The following is a 22,713-nucleotide window of genomic DNA, read 5'->3' on the forward strand; positions in this document are numbered from 1 at the left end:
CTTGAAGGAAATTAAAGGTGATTCCCCAGTGAACACACAAATGATAAGAAAGTGGAACAGCCCTATTGCTGATATGGAGAAAGTTTTAGTGGTCTGGATGGAAGATCAAACCAGCCACAACATTCCCTCAAGCCAAAGCCTAATCCAGAGCAAGGCCCTAACTCTCTTCAATTCTATGAAGGCTGAGATTGATGAGGAAGCTTCAGGAGAAAAGTTTGAAGCTAGCAGAGGTGGGTTAATGATGTTTAAGGAAAGAAGCCATCTCCGTAACGTAAAAGTGCAAGGTGAAGCAGCAAGTGCTGATGAAGAAGCTGCAGCATGTTATCCAGAAGACATACCTAAGTAATGAATGAAGGTGGCTACACTAAACAACAAATGTAGATGAAATAACCTTACACTGGAAGAAAATGCCTTCTAGGACTTCCATAGCTAGAGAGGAGAAGTCAAAGCCTGGCTTCAAAGCTTCAAAGGAAAGGCTGACTCTCCTGTTAGGGGCTAATACAGCTGGTGACTGGAAGTTGTAGCCAATGTTCAGTTACTATTCTGAAAATCCTAGGGCCCTAAAGAATTATGCTAAGCCTACTCTGCCTGTGCTCTATAAATGGAAAAACAAAGTCTGGATGACAGCACATCTGTTTACAACATGGTTTACTGAATATTTTAAATCCACTGTTGAAACGTACTGCTCAGAAAAAAAGATTCTTTTTAAAATATTACCGCTCATTGACAATGCACCTGGTCACCCAAGAGTTCTAATGGAGATGTATAGTAAGTTTAATGTTGTTTTTATGCCTGCTAACACAGCATCCATTCTACAGCCCATGGCTTTTGACTTTCAAGTCTTATTATTTAAGAAATATATTTTGTAAGGCTATAGCTGCTGCAGCTAGTGATTCCTCTGATGGATCTGGACCAAGTAACTTGAAAATCTTCTGGTAAGGACTCATCATTTTAGATGCCATTAAGAACATTCAGGGATTTCCCTAGCTGTCCAGTGGTTAAAACTCCACTCTTCCACTGCAGGGGGCACAGGTTCGATCCCTACTTGGGGAACAAAGATCCCACATGCTATGCGTTGAGGCCAAAAACAAAAAAACACACACACACCTTAAAAAAAAAAGAACATTCGTGATTCATAGGAAGAGGTAAAAATATCAACATTAACAGGAGTTTGGAAGAAGTTGACCCCAACCCTTATAGATGACTTTGAGGGGTTCAAGACTTCAGTGGAGGAAGTAACTGAAGCTGTGGTGAAAATAGCAAGAGAATTAGAATTAGAAGTCAAGCATGAATATGTGACTGAATTGCTGCAATCTCATGATAAAATGTGAATGGATGAGGAGTTGCTTCTTATGGATGAGAAAAGAAAGTGGTTTCTTGAGATGGAATCTATCCCTGGTGAAGATGCTATGAAGGTTGTTGAAATGACAACAAAGGATTTAGAATATTAAATAAACTTAGTTGATAAAGCACAGGCAGGGTTTGAAAGACTGATTTCAATTTTGAAAGAAGTTCTACTGTGGGTAAACTGCTATGAAACAGCAGTGCATGCTACAGAGAAATTGTTCATGAAAGGAAGAGTCAATTGATGAGGGAAACTTCAGCAGCCACCACCCTGATCAGTCAGCAGCCGACAACACTGAGGCAAGACCCTCCACCAGCAAAAAGATTATGACTTGCTAAAGGCTCAGATAATGATTACTTTTTTTAAGCAATAAAGTATTTTTAACAAGGTATTTTTTTAAAAGACATAATGCTATTGCATGTTTAGTAGACTACAGGATAAAATAAACATAACTTTTAATATGCACTGGGAAATAAAAAAATGTATGTGATTTGCTTTATTGTGATATTTGCTTAATTTTGGTGGTCTGGAACCAATCCCGCAGTATCTTGGAGGTATGCCTGTAGTCCATAAACTGATAAAGACATTTCTGCTTTAGACAATATTTTGGGGCATTTATTTATCAGTATTGGAAGGACTTGGTTTTAGAACATTGTTATTTATGATATGAACCCTGACAGCAGCATTGTTATAAGATACTTTTGTATGTATTTGCCAGGATATTACCGGTTTTGTTTTAATGTGCTACCTCTAATTTATTCTATATTATTTCTTAAATGAAATCTTGCTCAGCAAAAAAAAGGAATACCTAATACTTTTTAATTTTCAGATATTTATTTAATATTATATGAAGCCTAATGCTAAAAGCAGGAATTTTAAAGGAAGGGTGAGTAACAATTTCAAGTTTTCACATTCATTTGGGATTTTCTAAAATCAAATTGAGACTCAAAAGAGAAGTTTGGAAAAAACTAAACAGGATTATTACTAAAGAGTATGGCACAAATTAAACCAATAGCACTTAGAATTCTTTTCATATGGAGAGCCAATTAACCTGTTGTAATACTGATCCTATTGATTTTAGTCCTTACTTTTCAAGGAAAACTTCATTTTGAAAGTGCACTTATTTGGGGACACCACTTTTGCTTCATCTGTTCCATTCAGCACTTCTTCTACATGACTGTCAGAGAGTGGGAGATTTAAGTACTTTTAAAGGAACCTAGAGCCTATTAAATAATACAGGAGACAAATTTCAGAGATACTACTATTTTAATCATCTTCACGAATGTAGAAACCTTTGCCGTGACCTCATCACATGAGAAATAAATCTAAGTAAAAGATTTTTCAATATAATCTCAGAAGTTTGTCATGTATATCTTTTGGTATGTTTTAAAACCAATTTTCATCTTTTTCGGTTCTTTTAAAAGGTGAAAACAGTCTTTACCTTCGAATAGAGAGGATAAAGCTATAAAATACCATGGACTCTAGAGTGACCTTTATTTTCTTTTAATAATTTCCAATTTCTTTAACTGTGATTTCCTGTTTAAGTCTATTCAAAGATGCATTATTTTTGGAGTTCCTACCTAGGAAAAAACAAAAACAGTTTTTTTTCCCATAAGGGATCGTCTTAGATTTTGAATAATTTTTCCTCATAATAGCTTATGATTTTTAGTCTTTACTATTAAAAATAAAACACTTTTTCAGTAATCAAAAAACTATTTTCATTAGTCACGCAGAACCAAAATTAATGTTTTAATGCTCAGCATATCACAGTGCTATGAAAAATATTTACAAAGGACTTAGAAGATTAAATAAAGTGCTATGAAAGCCATTCTTTTCCTACTCTTTAATTTCCTTCATGAAAAAGTGTAATTTTTCTTCCTAATTCACCTAAATTTAGAACACTGAGATCTAGCGAAACTATTAGAATAATAATTATACGACTCAGTTATTAAGTCAAGAACTGTTCTGGATTTTAAACACATTAATTAAACTCTCCCATAACTTGGCTAGGTGTGTTTCATTCTTTCGCTTCTACAAATGAGGAAACTAAGGTTCAGGGAGGTGTAAAAATGACCCATAAATAAGTGGTAAATGCAGTGTATGAAGTCTAACTCCAAATCTTGGTACCCTTTCAAGAGCCATAATGATTATTACCAAGATTTAAGTTATTTTAAAGAACTGAGCAATAAGAAGTTGTCTGAATTAAATAATCTGGTATGTAGAGATACGAAAAATCAATATTCTTCCAGTTAAAGTGTAAATATAAATGTCTTGTATAAAGTCTGCTAAATTCTTTATTTTTCAAAAACAGTATTATACTTTTATAAAATCATACTGATTTGATAATCATACTTTCAAAAAGTCTACAAAATTTTTGTTTCCTTCAGGTTCTATTTTAGCATCTACTAATGAAGAAGTGAAAATTGGACCAGAGAATGGCCAATACTTACGTCACTGCATCTGATGGGTATTGTCTTGCTGAACCAGTGCAGTACTACGGTGTGTAACAAAAAACTACAGTATGATAGTTAATAAAACTTTTTTTTTTGGCGGGAATTATGGTTAATTAGAGGGTTTTTTTAAAAAGAAATTAACAAATGAACCAAAGACTTTCAATTACTCCCTACCAGAGAATATAATTACTTTCAAAAATCAGAAATACCAAAATGCTGTAAGCCAGAATCAAATGTAAAGAAGAAAAAGCACAGTAGTCTAAAATTGTATTCAATTTTTAAAAATAGAATTAGCATGCAAATTATAAGTTATTTTTAGGGGTTAGCTGAAGCTAGTTCACATGCAATTTAGAAAATGTAGTTCAGAGTAGTTATTCAATGTTCCTGAAACTTTAATCTTAATATAAGATTTTTATCAAAGGGAAAGAAATAGAAAACAGAGTGCAAGAGACAATAGGATTTTTCTCCAAAAAGACCAAGATTATAATATGAATTGAATTTTAAATGCAGTTTTCTTTTATATTATACTTTGAACTCTGATTTCCATGCCAATGGAACATCAGCCAGTATTCTGCAGTCTTTTGATATTCAGCCAAGAAGGGCCCTCTTCTTTAAATAAAAGTTACATTGTTTTTACTGATAACTTTTCTTCTTATATCAGGCTGTTATTGGTATTTATTCAACACTTTGCATTGGATTGGATGCTATCAGATTGCAAATAATTTATGTGAATTAATAGAAATTATACTGTTTACCAATCTTGGGGTTAGAATTTTGAGGGTAAGAGTAAGTCTAATCATCTTGGGATTCAGCACCAGGAAAAGTACAAATATTACTAGATACAGACATAGAGGAACTAAGTATTCCTGGGTCTCTTTGGAGCCAATTTTCTGGATTGATTTCAGTAATCCTCCTGAAAACAGAAAGTAAGTTGGTGCTTGGTAGCTTCTGATAATAACAATAAAGATACCCATTAAGTATCATTTTGTATTTTATACATGCTTTTGCATTTCACATTTTATTTCATTCTTACAGTCACCCTCCGGGGTAGGTAAGTTTATCACCAGATAATTGAATTGCTAGACAATAAAACAGAAAAGAAACTAGTAATTTAAATCAGGTCTGCAAATGGCGAAGGAGAGTGTTAAGGTATATTAAATGGGGAGTTTAAAGAATTTATTTTTTGCTTGAAATAACCAGATAACTGGTATAATTGTATTTTAGTTTGATTTTTTTGGTGGGGGGGTGGGATAATTTATTAATTCATCTCTTTACTGATCTGATTGCACTGAAAACAATTTTATTCACAACAAAGAAAATACAGAAGCTGGGGGAAAGCTTTCATTTCAAACTCCGGGAAATACTCATTTCTACTTAAGGAAATAGACTGCATTGGTATGTAAGCCATTAACAACCCTTTCTCCCAGCTCCTGAGCAACCTCTGCATACTTCTGGGGTGGCAGCATTTATCATGTATTGCAATTCAGTTTACTGTCTGCCTCTTATGCTGGACAGCAAGTCCCTGGGATGTATTGGACATGTTGAATTAACTCTGTTCTTTGAGTGTAAAACTCTTTGAAATTGAAAAATAACTTGACTTTCACCATTTTTTTTTGTGTGTGTGTGTGTGTTAAAAAAACTAGATATTTTGCCAGAACAAATCAATTATCAGCTGTACGACACTGATTTTCAAGAATCACCTTATTGCCAGTATTCTACTGTCCAGTTTCTTCCAGCTCTACAGTCCCAATCTTTACAAAGTCATTTCAACACTTATAGCTTGGACCCACAGTTCAGTGGTGGAGAGTATGGACTTCTTTCCTGTGAATTAAATAAATCCACTTACGTGGTTGCCCACGATGCTGAAGATGGTTACCCTGGAATAAAAAGGTCCAGAATAACTCATTCTTCCATTCGTATTAAGGGACAGGAAGAACTCTGTGTAGTTTGTGGTGATAAAGCATCAGGATATCATTACAATGCACTTACTTGTGAAGGTTGCAAAGGTAAGGATAAAGTTAAAACTTTAATCCTAGTGTTCACTGAAGAGTCATGAAATTTTAAGCATGTAGGAGTACTCTCTTTAAAATGTGAAACATAAAATCAAGGAAAGCCATTGATATGTTTAAAGTGATCAATCTGTGGGATCAAAGATGTGAAAATGGAATTTAACAAAGTTTTGATTTCATTTTTTTAATTTTGATGAAAACTTTTTTATTTAAATATAAAATTCAAAATATTTATGTGGCAGAAACTTTGCATGTTCCTAGGTGAATTTGATGTTGGAATAAAAAATGTCTTTTAAAAAGGTGTGAATGTTAACTATTACATCTCATATGGCTGGTATAATTCGTGAATTAGGAAGAAATTTCAATTAAATGACTTCTACGATTCTATCTAAGTCTATTTGTTTGAAATGCTTTTTAAGAAATATTTATTTATTTTATTTTATTTTTAAATTTTTGGCTGTGTGGGGTCTTAGTTGTGGCACGTGGGATCTCCACTGCGGCATGCAGGACTTTGGTGTGTTGCGTGGGCTATTTGTTGTGGTGCATGGGCTTCTCTCTAGTTGTGGCGTGCAGGTTTTCTCTCACTAGTTGTGGTGCTTGGGCTCCAGAGAACGTGGACCCTGGAGTTCGAGGCACGCGGCCTCTCTAGTTGAAGCAGGTGGGCTTAGTTGCCCCGCAGCATGTGGGATCTTAGTTCCCAACCAGGGATCGAACCCGCATCCCCTGCATTGGAAGGCGGATTCTTTACCACTGGACCACCAGGGAAGTCCCAGGAATGCTTTTTTGAAAACCAATGGGAGGTCTACCACTGAAGATCATCATTGATATTGACATGGAGTAAGGAGTAAAATAGTCCTTGATGAAGTTTTGAGGTTTTGAAACACTTCTGCATTTTTTAAATTCACAAGTGAAATATTGGGGCAGAACCTGGAAATGATTAGATTAATACAGGACTAGGTAAACGTGTCTAGAAGTTCAAGGTAAAGTCTTATTGTCAGAATCTCACACTCACCCCGCACAAAGAATAGCCAAACGAAGACTAAGGGAAAGGAGGTACCAGCTTTATGAGTAGAATAGCTAGGCCAGTATTTGCTTACTCTTAAAATGCAGGGCCTTGCTGTTAAAACTAAGTTGAAGAATGAGGCATAGTTCTGAAACCTAAGCTGAGCTTTCTATTCCCTTTGCTGAATCTAAGTCATGAAACTCCCACTCTCAAGCGTGTCTACAGAAAGAGTATGGCAGGCTTCTAATTGGGGTATTGACTAACTTTATCAACTTCACTGCTTGGAATGGAATAAGAGGAAGATATCAGGGATTGTTGCACAGGAATGGGAAATGAAACAGGAAATGGGAAGAGACTACTATGCATGGATTTAGGAAAATGTAGAATCTCCACACCTCTCCCCAGCATGCACACACACAAACTCACACACACACACACACACACACGCACACACACACACACACGCACACACACACAAAACGGCCCATTCAACGTCTTGGACTAAATAAATTAGCAATATGTTCTCATCTGGGGAAGTGCTAAAAAGGAAGGACAGAGGAGTAACTTTGGAAGAATTATCTCTTCCTTTATGAGTTGAGGTAGAAATGTGAGGCGAGAAAAAGAGAGGTTTCCTTATAGTTTTATTCTACATGAGCACGTACGTATTCCTTCTAGGGAACCTTGAGAGATGTGTCATGGAATCTTGATATTCTGTAAAATATAGTTTAAAAATGCTTTTAGATGGTATATTATAACCATAGAAAACAGAGAGTTGTTTTAATGTGTTGGGGTTATTTAGTTTAATTTCCAGATAGATTATTTACAGGAACAACCATGGAATAAGATATATCAAATAGGAGAGGATTAAAACAATTATCCAGATAAATGTATATTAAACCAAACCTTCTTACTGAGGGAAAAAACATTTTATTGAAATAATTTAGTTAACTTGATTACTTTTACTATGAAGGTTAAAAACAAGTAACTAAAAATACCTAATAGTAAAATTTTAAAAACTCTCCTTTGTTATTAGGGTTTTTTCGACGTAGCATCACCAAAAATGCAGTATATAGTTGCAAGAATGGTGGTCACTGTGAAATGGACATGTACATGCGTAGAAAATGTCAAGAGTGCAGACTAAAAAAGTGTAAGGCAGTAGGAATGTTGGAAGAATGTAAGTGCCATTGTGGTTTTTTTTTAGGGGGATTTTAGTTTTTCTTACCTTACTAGGAACTTACGTTCTTCAAGTTATTTTGAACATAACATATTTGTCTGGATTTAAGCTATTTCTCCAGCAACTGCTAACTTAGGATAGCCAGTTACCAATCTAGGTAATTATTTCCATAAAATCTGTTCTATACTATATTGCTCTAACTTTGGTAATAATCGTATTTTCTTCTTAATTGGAAATCCTTGTATTTTTATATTACTTAACCTAAAGTTATATAATTCAACTACAAAAAGCACAATTTTAAATTACTGGTTTCCCTTCAATGTACCAATTAACATTCTGTTGCTTCCAAGATATAATTAATGTGGAAATTTCTCTAACATAAAAAGGTCTAAATTTATAATTTGGAGATGCAAAATTAATTTTTAATTTAAGTCTAGGATGACTGTGTAGTTTTAAGTAGACAGGTAGTTGTGGAAGGAAAAGAAGTAAGTAATGTAGTAAATTTAACTGCTGCTGTACATGCTTACCAAAAAAGAAAGGTTCTTTGTGAAAAGGCAAGTTCATGATCACATATGTGTACAATGTAAGACAATTTTCATCAAATCCTATAATGTTATTTGTTGTACCAAAAATATTTTATGTGAATTTTGTAATATCACAGGTTTGCTCACAGAAATCCAATGCAGATCAAAGAGACTTCGAAAGAACTTTAAGCAGAAGAATAATTTTTACTCTAACATCAAAGTGGAAGAGGAAGGGGTAAACAACAAGCTTGTGTCACCTACCACTAGATCTGGAAAAGTGGCAAGACTCTCCTTAAAAAATTTCTTGTTTCTTTAATGATGATGTCTTATTTAATAGGTATGCATTATAGTTTTCCCCCTATATTTTCTTACAGATTCAGGAGAGCATGGAACTAACTCAAGAGGAACATCAGCTCATTAACAACATTGTGGCCGCTCATCAAAAATATACAATTCCTTTAGAAGAAACAGAAAGATTTGTATGTGTTCATTACTAGCAAGAAATAATTTGTAATTAATTATGTTAGAAAATAACAGCATAATCAGAAAAGTTTAAAATTTAAAGTTATTTGAAAGAAAAAAATTATTAATCTTATTTCTTTTTGTTGCTTAGCTGCAGGGATATGCAAATCCTGAACTGATCTTCTTGCGACTCTCAGAGACAGTTGTCCTACATATACAGAGGTTAATGGATTTCACCAAGAGACTCTCAGGTAATCACTTTATCTTTGGAAAAAATTAAAGTAATTTAATACGTAATTTTTAAAAAGTTCCTTGTTTTAAAGGAAGGTGGCATTTTAAGAAAACAAAACCCTCTATTTTTCTACCAAAACTGCTTCTAAATTTAAAAACATGTTTACTTTGTTTGCTTTAATCAATCAGTTGGATGAAAATATAAATATTTTAAAATATTATTCAAGTGACTTCAAAGACTTAGAGTTAAGACAAACTATGATTGATTGTATGTTTTATTTTATTTTTATTTTGGGAAATAAATTGTTTTTGTTTTTTTTTTTTTGCGGTACATGGGGCTCTCACCGCTGTGGCCTCTCCCGCTGCGGAGCACAGGCTCCGGACGCGCAGGCCCAGTGGCCATGGCCCACGGGCCCAGCCGCTCTGCGGCATGTGGGATCTTCCCGGACCGGGGCACGAACCCGTGTCCCCTGCATCGGCAGGCGGACTCTCAACCACTGCGCCACCAGGGAAGCCCTGTTTTTGTTTTTTAGATAAAACATGAAACAAAATTCCCTGTACCATACCAAAAAAAAAAAAAAAAAAAGGTGAAGTCACTGTTGGCCAAAACTTAGCTATCTAGTTACGTGCACAGGTAACTCTCTGTGAAAATAAATTCTTCAAGGCTAAACCAACTATGTTTAATTTGCTCTTGCCATAGGAAATTATTATTATCTGGTTCTGATGAAAGTGCCCCCAAATAGTACCGTGTGGAATCATAATTATTCTAAGGGACCAGTTAAGATTCGTATCATAAGTAAATAATATAAAAATGTTGAGTCCTGGGCTTCCCTGGTGGCGCAGTGGTTAAGAGTCTGCCTGCCGATGCAGGGGACACAGGTTCATGCCCTGGTCCAGGAAGATCCCACATGCCGTGGGGTGACAGGGCCCGGGAGCCATGGCCGCTGAGCCTGCGCGTCCGGAGCCTGTGCTCCGCAACGGGAGAGGCCACAACAGTGAGAGGCCCGCATAACTAAAAAAAAAAAAAAAAGTTAAATCCTATACCTGAAAATTATCTTTTCATTATTTATTTCAAACAATTATGTGATCTTTTCGTAAAGGATTTGAAAATTTGACCAATGAGGATCAGACTGCATTACAGAAGGGATCAAAAACTGAAGTGATGTTCCTTCATGTGGCCCAAATTTACAGTCAAAAAGAATGTCTTTCATCAACTTCTGAAAGCAAAAAAGGTCAACTAACTCAATCTTAATGTTAATAGTTACTATTAAATTTAGCAACAGATTATATAACATTGAGCTATTTTTAATTATATTTTTATTGTACTAGTTGGTGTACAAATAAGTACTTCATAATAGTGGTTTATAGTTTTCCAATTCATTGTTCTAGCTTTTGTTTTTCTTTTAAAGAAAGCCATTCTTCTTCTATAGTATCATAGAAAACACATTTTTGGAGGGTCTTCTATATAATGTTTATATAAAGTGTGAACTATTATTCTAGATTCATGTTTCAGTAATAAAAATTATAAAGATACCATTTGTTGGGAATGTTTCCTGTTTAACAGATGTTGGAGAGATTGACTTTACTATCTGAATAAAGATTTTAAAAAATCAGACTTTATATTTTTTCCCTTAACTAGGTACTATGAAAATATCAGATCATTCACTGAATTGTCATGATCAAAGTGGTGATAGAAGTGCTATTTATCCTCTGGAAGCATTTTGCAATGAAGATTGTCCTTCTGCTATGCTGACTGGTAATATTATATAGAATACAAAATATTGTATTGGATGGAAAAAATTTGTCAGACATGTTTCATTTTCTTGTACTGCTTTGAGAAAATATGATAATGGCAATATGAGTCTGCACTGTGTTCTGATGAAAATACATTTGATATTAATCTTTTTAGGTATTTCTGAAGAATTTATTACTACACTGTATTACTTCTGTAGAAGAATGAGTGAGCTTAGTATTACTAATACTGAATATGCTCTGCTTGCAGCCACAACAGTGTTTTTTTCAGGTAAAAAACTATTTAGCAGTAAAAATTTGGATTAAGTTTGGCAATGAAATCATGAAGATTGTGATTATTTTATTACTCATTGATTCCAAATGTACCAATTTTCATCAAAATAGCCTTCTCTATAAGGGCATTCCCTTCAGCTTACAAACATGCTGTAATTTCTTACATCTTAAAAAAATGCCTTTTTTTTTAAAACATCTTTATTGGAGTATAATTGCTTTACAATGGTGTGTTAGTTTCTGCTTTATAACAAAGTTTTTTTTTCTTTTTTATATTTGAGTTTATTCTTCATTTAACTTTTAAAACACTACTATAGTTGAATATTAAAACAAACAATAGCAAGTAGTGAGCATATTATGATTATAGTCTTTCACTCAATCGCTACTGCAAATAAAACGCCAGCAGTGAGTGTTATTCACTGGCCGCATTAGGAGGTCTGACACTGAACACCACCCCGAGGATGATGTTCATCATCCCCATATGCTTCTCCATTGTAATGGCGCCGTCTTTCCTGATTTGGATCAAAGTCCACTAGTTCTACCTGGTCCATTTCATCAGTCTCTTCTACTTCCTTCCTCTCAGGTAGGAGTTTTTCCAGCAAAGAGAGTTTATCCGGGGAGAGAAAGCCATTCTCAGGAAAGTTTACCTTAAATTCAATAATTAGGTGATCCTTTTCATATGGTCTACGATAAATTGGCATGCCTTCATTTAGCACACACTTGATATCTCCATGCTTGACAATCTGACCTGGATGAGAAGTGATGAGTATGGTTCGGTTGTCAAGAGTAGATGTTGGCTTTTGGAAGCCACACAATGCCCCAACCAGCTGTATGTCCATACACATGAAAAGGTCTTCTCCTCGTCAAGTAAAAACAGCATGGTCCTTCTGATCTAAAATGATGATAATATCTGCTGGCTCAAGTCCTGGTTCTTGGTCTCCTTCACCATGGAATGTTATCTTCTGGCCATCTGTCATGCCTTTGTCAATATGAACTTCTAGAATTTTCTTCTCTCGAACTATCTTCCTTCCATTGCAGCTTTTACATCTATCTTTAGGACTGATCCACTCCCCATGGCCCTGGCACTCCATGCAGACAGACTGAACCATTCCAGGTCCTATCTGATGAATTCTTATTTGCATTCCAGTACCTAGGCAATTGGGACCGCACTCTACTGCTCCTTTCTTACCACCTTGGCCTTCACATTTGTCACAAATCACATTATTTTGCAGAGCTAGTTTTCTTGTTGCACCATACATATACATATATCCCCATATCCCGTCCCTCTTGCATCTCCCTCCCACCCTCCCTATCCCACCCCTCTAGGAGGTCACAAGGCACCCAGCTGATCTCCCTGTGCTATGCGGCTGCTTCCCACTAGCTATCTTATTTTACATTAGGTAGTGTATATATGTCCATGCCACTCTCTCACTTTGTCCCAGCTTACCCTTCCCCCTCCCTGTGTCCTCAAGTCTGTTCTCTACGTCTGTGTCTTTATCCCTGTCCTGCCCCTAGGTTCTTCAGAACCATTTATTTTTTAGTTTCCATATATACGTGTTAGCATACGGTATTTGTTTTTCTCTTTCTGACTTACTTCACTCTGTATGACAGAGTCTAGGTCCATCCACCTCACTACAAATAACTCAATTTCGTTTCTTTTTATGGCTGAGTAATATTCCATTGTATATATGTGCCACATCTTCTTTATCCATTCATCTGTTGATGGACATTTAGGTTGCTTCCATGTCCTGGCTATTGTAAATATTGCTGCAATGAACATTGTGGTACATGACTCTTTTTGAATTATGGTTTTCTCAGGGTATATGTCTGGTAGTGGGATTGCTGGGTCATATGGTAGTTCTATTTTTATTTTTTTAAGGAACCTCCATACTGTTCTCCATAGTGGCTGTATCAATTTACATTCCCACCAAAAATGCAAGAGGGTTCCCTTTTCTTCACACCCTCTCCAGCATTTGTTGTTTGTAGATTTTTGATGATGGCCATTCTGACTAGTGTGAGGTGACACCTCATTGTAGTTTTTTTTTTTTCTTTTTTAGCAGTATGCAGGCCTCTCACTGTTGTGGTCTCTCCCATTGTGGAGCACAGGCTCTGGACGTGCAGGCTCAGTGGCCATGGCTCATGGGCCCAGCTGCTCTGCGGCATGTGGGATCTTCCCGGACTGGGGCACAAACCCGTGTCCCCTGCATCGGCAGGTGGACTCCCAACCACTGCGCCACCAGGGAAGGCCCTCATTGTAGTTTTGATTCACATTTCTCTAATGATTAGTGATGTTGAGCATCCTTTCATGTGTTTGTTGGCAATCTGTATATCTTCTTTGGATAAATGTCTATTTAGGTCTTCTGCCCATTTTTGGATTGGGTTGTTTGTTTTTTTGATATTGAGCTGCATGAGCTGCTTGTAAATCTTGGAGATTAATCCTTTGTCAGTTGCTTCATTTGCAAATATTTTCTCCCATTCTGAGGGTTGTCTTTTTGTCTTGTTTATGGTTTCCTTTGCTGTGCAAAAGCTTTGAAGTTTCATTAGGTCCCATTTGTTTATTTTTGTTTTTATTTCCATTTCTCTAAGAGGTGGGTCAAAAAGGATCTTGCTGTGATTTATGTCATAGAGTGTTCTGCCTATGTTTTCCTCGAAGAGTTTTATAGTGTCTGCCCTTACCTCAAATCCCCTTTCAGCTATTCTCCTATTTCTCTGTTCTACATTATAGCAAAAAAAAAAAAAAAAAAAAAAAAAATTTAAGAGTTGTCTATACTCCTGCCTCCATTTCTCTCTTCTCATTTACTTCTGAACCCAGTACAGTCAGATTTTGTCCCCTCCTTTCCCTTCCACCATAACTTATCAAAATCTTCAGTAATTTGGCATTGCAGATTACAGTGGTCAATTCTTAGTCTTCATCTTACTTGACCCGTGAGCTACATTTGACAGAGCGGATCACTCCCTCTTTCTTAGAACACTTAACATTTGGCTTCAGTTGATCACTCCTTCCTTCTTGACATGATTTTTTTCCACTTGATTTCCAGAACATTTCACTCTCTTGGTTTTCCTCTTCAGTTGCTGCTCTTTCTGTCTCCTTTGTTAATTCCCCCTCATCTCCCACACTGATAAATGTTAAAATGTCCCAGGACTCAGTTCTCTTTTTTCCTATGTGCACTTCCTTTGAAATTTCATCTTATCTCATGGCTTTAAATGCCATCTAGAGGCTGACAACTCCCAAATTATATACTAACCTGGACTGCTACCCTAAGCTCCATTAAATAGCCTACTCAAGATTTCAATTTGGATGTTTAGTAGGCATATAAAATTTAACATGTCTGAATGTGAACTCCTGATTGCCCCCTGATTCTCCTATATTCTTCCTCCATCTCTACTAAATGGCATCTCCATACTTCAAGTTGTATAAGCCAAAATTCTTGAAGTCATCCTTCACTTCTTTTTCTCTTATGCCCATTATCAAATATGCAACAAGTCTTGTTGGCTATAGCCTCAAAATAGATCCAGAACTCAACCACTTCTTACTGTCTCTGTCCCTGCCATCCTAATAAAACTACTAACTCACTTTCCTGTTTTTGTCCTTGCCAGGGTCTATTCTTTATACGGTAGCCAGAGTGATTCTTTGACAACATAAGCCAGATTATGTCATTCCTCTGCTCATAATCCTGTAATGGCTTTCTATTTTACACAGTTTAAAGCCAAAGTTCTTTCTATCAGTGTCTATTACTATTCCTTTTGCTCACACCAGCCACTCTGCCTTTGATGCATATGTTGCCTGTAAATTTCAAGCAGACTCCTTCCACAGCTTCTACTGTACTTGACAAATCTTCTGCTTGGAAAGCTCTTTCCTAGGTAGTTTCATGGCTCCCTCTTCACCATCCTGGATCTCTGCTAAATGTCATCTTATCTCTGATTACCCTTTTAAAAATAGCTAATGCCCCTCCCCCCCAAATTCTTATCCCGTATTCTCGCTTATTGTTGTCATATATATATATATATTTTTTTCATATATTTTTATTTAAAAAATGTGTATATGTCTCTTTCCTCCCCTACTCCTCCCAGACCCAAAAAATAAGCTCAATGAGGGCAGGAAATTTAGTCTCTGTTCACTGCTGTATCTCCAGCACAATGACTGGATGAGTGAATGCTGTCTGATCATTAAGAAATACTCTTCATAGAGTATTATGAAGATTAAATAAAACATTGCATAGAAGCAAGTTACCTGGCATAAAATCTGGCATATATTAAAGGTTCAGTAAATATTTGCAATTTTTATTATTTAAAACTGTATTGTTTTAAATTAGTTCATTATCTTCTACCATTTTCCAATATTCATTAAGATATATGTGATAATGTTTTTCAGATCGTCCATGCATTACAAATAAGCAACATGTGGAAAATTTACAAGAACCAGTTTTACAAATTTTGTACAAATATTCAAAAATTTATCATCCAGAAGACCTACAGCATTTTGCTCATCTCATAGGGAGGCTCACTGAACTGCGAACACTGAATCACAACTACTCAGAAATACTTAGCATTTGGAAAACAAAGGACTCCAAATTGGCTAGTTTACTCTCTGAGAAATGGAATTTGTATTCACTTTGATGAAATTTTAGAATGTTGTGGTTTGTCTTAAACTTCCTAAATCTAGATTGTTTATGCTATGATCACAGGATACTGATTTGAAAAACATGAACAGAATTGCTGTTACGAATATATCGCCATAAAATGGACATCATCAAGGGCTCATCAAATTTTGTGGAATTTAGGACCACCACTAGAGGGACATCTAGTATTCTTTTTAAGATTCGTCCCCAAAGAAGCAATGGTTATTGTTACTGCGTGGTTCGTTCAGAAAGGAGTAGTACTAAATAGAGTTCTTACCTGAAGAAACTCTCCTTTTTTTCATTTAGTAGAAAATTGAATTAAAATATATATATTATTTGAAGACATAAAAGAGATTTAATGGAAACAGTTGTAATCAGAATAAAAGCAGTTGTGAACCTCTTTAAGGCTAGATTGATGGATAAGGAACTAACATTTTAAACTTATTTCTGTTATAGCATTTTATAAATTATTAAAGAGGAACAAAGCTTCGTTCAATTCTTACTTTTCCTTAATGTCTTTTTTTTTAAGATTCTTTTTTTGATGTGGACCATTTTTAAAGTCTTTATTGAGTTTGTTACAATATTGCTTGTGTTTTATGTTTTTTTGGTTTTTTGGCCCCGAGGCATGTGGGAGCTTAGCTCCCTGACTGGTGATCAAACCCGCACCCGCTGCATTGGAAGGTGAAGTCTTAACCACTGGACCGCCTGGGAAGTCCCTTAATGTCTTTAAAAGAGATCTTTTATAAGCCCCAATTAAAAATTTTGTCATGGCAAGATACTGAAAAAATTAAAATGACAAAATATGTTAACATACATTGGGAAATTCAGCACAATTTAATGCTCATTCTGGTAGACAATATTTTGACATTTTTGCCACCACCTTTTGCAGAAAAAATAAAGTTCTTAAAATCTGAAATCTTACCACAAATATTTTAATCCTTGTAAGAATAAGATTAATGTTAACACTTTTTCATGTGAAATACATGAAAGTGAGAAATTCTATGGAAGCACAATTGTTTTGAAAGACTGGATCTGATTAAATAAAATACTGTGATTTTTAAGTTAATTTAATACTAGGAATAGCATTTTGTTTTCAATACAGAAAAAAGACCATAGTTGAATATTTCACTGTTGTAAAACTTAAAAAAATTGGAATATTGAATTTATACCCTCAACTTATAAAATATATTAATTAAATGTATCAATTATTCCCCCCAGGGGTTATCTTGTGCATTTATTCTTGGTATCATCTCTTGAAGGGAGTATTTTATCTTTTTTAGCGTATCTAGACTGTTTCATGTAAAATGAAAGCCTTACACTGGATCATCCTTTCTAGCTCAAAATGTAATTTTATCAGAAACTGTACCGTCTGGTAGGTTAAATGTATACAAAACGAGTTGCTTAAAAATATTACTAAAGTCCTTTGGAAAAGCATCAATTATATTGTAGTACATGGAGAAAGTTAGAAAACAAAGTCAGTATGTTGAAAACAGAACTCATTGTCTTATTGCTCAAACCTAGGTACCTAGCACCCACAATATTTATTGTGTCTAGTAGCCCAAGTCTGAAACCAGGCAGTCATCTTAGACTTCTCTCCTTTGCTGCTCACTTTAAAAAAGCCATCAAATCCTATTAATTTTCCTTCCTAAATATCTTTTACATTTGACACATTTTCTTCATCTTTACTGGCACTGTCATAGCTCAGGTCTCATACCTTACTCACCCAGGCTATTAAAACTGTCTCCCTAACTCCAGTCTCATAAATCTAAACCATTTTTCATACTACAAATTTTCTTCTGAACTTGATCATGCCCCCTTTTCCGCTCAAACTTCCTCAAGATTCCCATCCATAAAGGCTAAAATCCAAAAGCCTTCGAGAGGCCGTCACATCTGCTAAGTCTCCAGTCTCATCATTTTCCCATTTGCGTCCTCACACACCTACACCGCATTGCCTGGATCCACTCACTCTTTTTATTTTTTTTTTATTTTTTGCGGTACACGGGCCTCTCGTTGTGGCCTCTCCCGTTGCGGAGCACAGGCTCCGGACGCGCAGGCTCAGCGGCCATGGCTCAAGGCGCCAGCCGCTCCGCGGCGGGATCTTCCCAGACCGGGGCACGAACTGGTCGGCAGGCGGACTCTCAACCACTGCGCCACCAGGGAAGCCCCCTCAGTCACTCTTGGACTCATCTCTCTCACGACTCCAGCGCCTTTGCCTACCGTCCCTCAGCCGGGAACACCCCTTCCCGCATTCACTATCTAGCCAACGCTCTATTCACCCTTCTGTTTTCTACGGAAGTAGTAACAAAAGTGTACCACATCCGTGAAGCTCTCTCCTGACTCCCAAGCCACTGTAAAGGCCACTGTCCCTTTCTAAGGGTCCCAACAACCCTTAGAAAATTACTACCGTTAAATGATTACAGGGGGTTTTAATTATGTTTGCACTTGTTTCTTCCCTAAGACTGTAAGCTCTTCTTAGAGGACAGAAATAGATTTTTCACTGTCAGCTCCATTCTATCACAGCACCTGATAGTTTTCCTCACATTCTTTAACAATAGGAGAAGCTTAAAGAAGGCCAATTCTAAGGAGAAAGAGTATCCAGGGAAGAATTGCTATTAAGGTAAAGGGAAATCTCGCGAGATGTAGGTCTTGCGCCCCGGGGTCAACGGAGGTCGCCGACCGTTATTTAGCCGTTAAACCTCCAACCGCCCTGCACCTCCCTCCTGGCCGCTCGGCTGGCGCGGTATCCCGCCTTTTCCGAGGTTCGGAGGCAGAAGTTCGTGTTGGTTCTTTCTGCTGCCCTAATAGACGGAAGGTGGCGGTTCGCGTGAGCACCGAGCCCGCGGTTTCCCGCTAGTTTTTTAAAGGTAAGGGCAGGTGTGCCGAGTTCCTTCCCTGATGATTGAACCAGAGCTGGGCGACGTTTTGTTACTGGCCCTCCCACACGCAGGCAGCCCCCGGCGCCATCTGGCGCCTTCTCCGTAGTCGTCTAAGCACCTCAACTAGTTCTTCCCGGCGAGGTGATGCAATTTAACAGGGCTGGTGGAGGTAACGAGCTTCTTTTCAGGCTGTCCCGGCGATGATGCCTAGTTTGAGTTTCTCGATTATCCATTGACGTCGCCAGCGTGGCCATTGGTGGTGGGGGGATGGTGGGGACAAATAGGGGATGTTTCTGCTTTGAACACCACGGCAGTAAGGGACACCGTAGGCTTCCATGGTAGCAAATGTTTCACGCATTCCTTTATATACCCATTTATTATAGAATAAGTAGTGCATTAATGAAACAATGTAAAACACTTTCTCCCCCATCTTGAGCAATAGATAATTACGACTCGAAGAGAAAATGGAAAAGCAGAAGCCCTTTAAATTGTTTGTACCACCGAGATTAAGTAGCAGTCAAGTATCTGCAGTGAAACCTCAGACCTTGGGAGGAGATTCTGATTTCTTCAAGGTAAATTTGCATTTACTCATTAGGTAAATGAGGCAAAGTGAACTTTCTTACTGGTGATATCTTATAATTTTTTTCAGTAAATATGGTCTGATTTACCCAAGAATTTTGAATAGCATTTCTTTGAATGAATAATGAGCACACTTAATGTGTTTAGGCATCATTCATTTAAAGAAATAATTACTGGTGCTTTGGAATTCTGCATACATAATGGGACCTGCTTACTTTAATCCTCTTTCTTTAAATGATTTAAAGCAACTTACGAACATATACAATGAAATAGTAAAATATATATTAGAAGAATATTAGGATCAAGGAAAATTAAGAAAATTTGGACAAATATGTTGACATACTGGTAAAAATCAGTGTTTGAGGTTAAAATTTGACTCTGAGCTTCTGGGTTGACAGGATAAACGGGAAGTTCATACGTGTAGTAGGTTCTTATAGGAAAGGAGGAATAGAGCTTTTTTAGTAATTTATTTAAATTTCTCATGTGGGGACTTCCCTGGCAGTCCAGTGGTTGACTCCGCACTTTCACTGCAGGGGGCATGCGTTCAGTCCCTGGTCAGGGAACTAAGAACCCACATTATGCACAGTGTGGCAAAAAAAAAAAAAAAATTACATTAAAAAAATAATTTTTTTAACATCTTTATTGGGGTATAATTGCTTTACAATGGTGTGTTAGTTTCTGCTTTATAACAAAGTGAATCAGTTATACATATACATATGTTCCCATATCTCTTCCCTCTTGCATCTCCCTCCCCCCCACCCTCCCTATCCCACCCCTCCAGGCGGTCACAAAGCACCCAGCCGATATCCCTGTGCCATGCAGCTGCTTCCCACTAGCTATCTACCTTACGTTTGTTAGTGTGTATATGTCCATGACTCTCTCTCGCCCTGTCACAGCTCACCCTTCCCCCTCCCCATATCCTCAAGTCCGTTCTCCAGTAGGTCTGTGTCTTTATTCCTGTCTTACCCCTAGGTTCTTCATGACATTTTTTCCCTTAAATTCCATATATATGTGTTAGCATACGGTATTTGTCTTTTTCTTTCTGACTTACTTCACTCTGTATGACAGACTCTAGGTCTATCCACCTTATTACAAATAGCTCAATTTCGTTTCTTTTTATGGCTGAGTAATATTCCATTGTATATATGTGCCACATCTTCTTTATCCATTCATCCGATGATGGACACTTAGGTTGTTTCCATCTCCTGGCTATTGTAAATAGAGCTGCAATGAACATTTTGGTACATGACTCTTTTTGAATTTTTCGTTTTCTCAAGGTATATGCCCAGTAGTGGGATTGCTGGGTCATATGGTCGTTCTATTTGTAGTTTTTTAAGGAACCTCCATACTGTTCTCCATAGTGGCCGAACCAATTTCACATTCCCACCAGCAGTGCAAGAGTGTTCCCTTTTTTCCACACCCTCTCCAGCATTTATTGTTTCTAGATTTTTTGATGATGGCCATTCTGACTGGTATGAGATGATATCTCATGGTAGTTTTGATTTGCATTTCTCTGATGATTAATGATGTTGAGCATTCTTTCATGTGTTTGTTGGCAGTCTGTATATCTTCTTTGGAGAAATGTCTATTTAGGTCTTCTGCCTAATTTTGGATTGGGTTGTTTGTTTTTTTGTTATTGAGCTGCATGAGCTGCTTGTAAATTTTGCAGATTAATCCTTTGTCAGTTGCTTCATTTGCAAATATTTTCTCCCATTCTGAGGGTTGTCTTTTGGTCTTGTTTATGGTTTCCTTTGCTGTGCAAAAGCTTTGAAGTTTCATTAGGTCCCATTTGTTTATTTTTGTTTTTATTTCCATTACTCTAGGAGGTGGATCAGAAAGGATCTTGCTGTGATTTATGTCATAGAGTGTTCTGCCTATGTTTTCCTCTAAGAGTTTGATAGTTTCTGGCCTTACATTTATGTCTTTAATCCATTTTGAGCTTATTTTTGTGTATGGTGTTGGGGAGTGATCTAATCTCATACTTTTACATGTATCTGTCCAGTTTTCCCAGCACCACTTATTGAAGAGGCTGTCCTTTCTCCACTGTACATTCCTGCCACCTTTATCAAAGATAAGGTGTCCATATGTGCATGGGTTTATCTCTGGGCTTTCTATCCTGTTCCATTGATCTATCTTTCTGTTTAAAAAAATAAATTTCTTATGTGGAACTTTATGTTGGAAATAGGATGAAGCAATGATTATTTTAATTTTCTATGTTGTAGAAAAATTCTTATGTCTCTATAGCCAAAGAGTATAATATTAAAATGCTATTCAGTGAAGAAAATTCTCAGTTCTACCAGGGCAAAGTTCATAATGAAATTGAAGAAAGCCAATATTCTAAGCTACTAATTAAAATCACTAAAATTATTACTGAGTACTTACAAAGCATGTATCATGTAATTTTAGTTTAGCTTTCTCTTATAAGTGAAAACTAAAAAATTTTGCTTTGTTTACAGGGCAAAATCATTTGATATATTTAACACTATGTATACATTAAAGGATTTACAATTATAGTCACTTTTTTAAGCAGATGTATACTGTATATGTAATTGCATATTACACTGCTAGTTATTAGAGTGGTATAAGACAGTGTGTTTAAGAACTTCTTTGTGTTTCTAGGGTTTCAACAAATGTGTTGAAGATGATTTTGGTTTTCCATTTGCAATGACTAATTTCTCCAAAAATGGGAAAAACATTGATTCAGGTAGGAGACTAGAAAAGCAATATATCACCTTACATAGAAACATTTTTAAAATACACATTGCTAGATATCAAATAAGAGTATTATATTGATAGCCTTGACATTAAAGCTAGATATAATAGTTAATATATAAAAGAGGATGTTGGCATATTTAATTCCAGTTGTCTTTTATCTTGCAGATCCTGCTTTACAAAAAGTTGACTTTTTGCCCATGCTTGAACAGGTCAGTTAAGTATAGTGTATATAGATATAACCTGTTTAGATATTGAATTGCTTGCTTGAAAAAGAAAAAAAAATCTTTAGTTGTTGGATTACTAGTCTTCAGTATTTAATTGCTGCTATTTGGAAACCATCATCAGGAGTATTTTCTCATAGGAAAAATTTATTCATTTTTTAGGTTGATAATTCTGACAGTTGTCATTACCAGGAGGGACTAAAAGACTCTGATTTTGAGGTCAGAAGATTTCCCGTCTATATTAAATTTCTTGTAATTGGGGTATCATTTATTATTACTTATATTTATCTTTCTTTTGAAGCTTCAAAAGGATTAATATTTAGTTAAGGTTTTAAGTTGTATTCTTTAAAACCTTTTTGCCACTTTGCTTTTCTTTTGAATTTGCTGAAACACTAGGCCTCTGTATTTTCCTGAGTTATAAAAGCATGAATTCTTAAAGGGCAATTTAACTTTAAACCATAAAAATCAAGAATAGGAAAG

General features: G+C 36.2%; 2 protein-coding genes and 1 pseudogene across 3 annotated transcripts in view; 2 read left to right on the plus strand and 1 right to left on the minus strand.

Annotated features, from left to right (window-relative positions):
- The first annotated feature begins 3,780 nt into the window (after positions 1–3,780).
- LOC136134791 (bile acid receptor-like) lies at positions 3,781–10,453 on the plus strand. The gene is made up of 7 exons (XM_065892552.1): positions 3,781–3,844; positions 5,442–5,804; positions 7,844–7,984; positions 8,646–8,788; positions 8,883–8,987; positions 9,122–9,221; positions 10,302–10,453. The coding sequence occupies exons 1-7, from the start codon at positions 3,781–3,783 to the stop codon at positions 10,451–10,453; spliced, it is 1,068 nt and encodes a 355-aa protein (XP_065748624.1).
- Positions 10,454–11,651: 1,198 nt separating this feature from the next.
- LOC136121359 (dnaJ homolog subfamily A member 1 pseudogene) lies at positions 11,652–12,482 on the minus strand (annotated as a pseudogene).
- Positions 12,483–19,182: 6,700 nt separating this feature from the next.
- SYCP1 (synaptonemal complex protein 1) overlaps positions 19,183–22,713 on the plus strand; it is a 148,755-nt gene continuing 145,224 nt past the window's right edge. For both annotated transcript variants that reach the window (XM_065879621.1, XM_065879627.1), the window contains exons 1-4: positions 19,183–19,290; positions 21,917–22,001; positions 22,178–22,221; positions 22,396–22,452. In XM_065879621.1, the coding sequence (XP_065735693.1) occupies positions 19,183–19,290; positions 21,917–22,001; positions 22,178–22,221; positions 22,396–22,452 (294 nt within the window). The remainder of the gene's footprint in view (positions 19,291–21,916; positions 22,002–22,177; positions 22,222–22,395; positions 22,453–22,713) is intronic.

This window comes from Phocoena phocoena, chromosome 1 (genome assembly GCF_963924675.1).
Source record: "Phocoena phocoena chromosome 1, mPhoPho1.1, whole genome shotgun sequence".
In the NCBI taxonomy this organism is placed as follows: domain Eukaryota; kingdom Metazoa; phylum Chordata; class Mammalia; order Artiodactyla; family Phocoenidae; genus Phocoena; species Phocoena phocoena.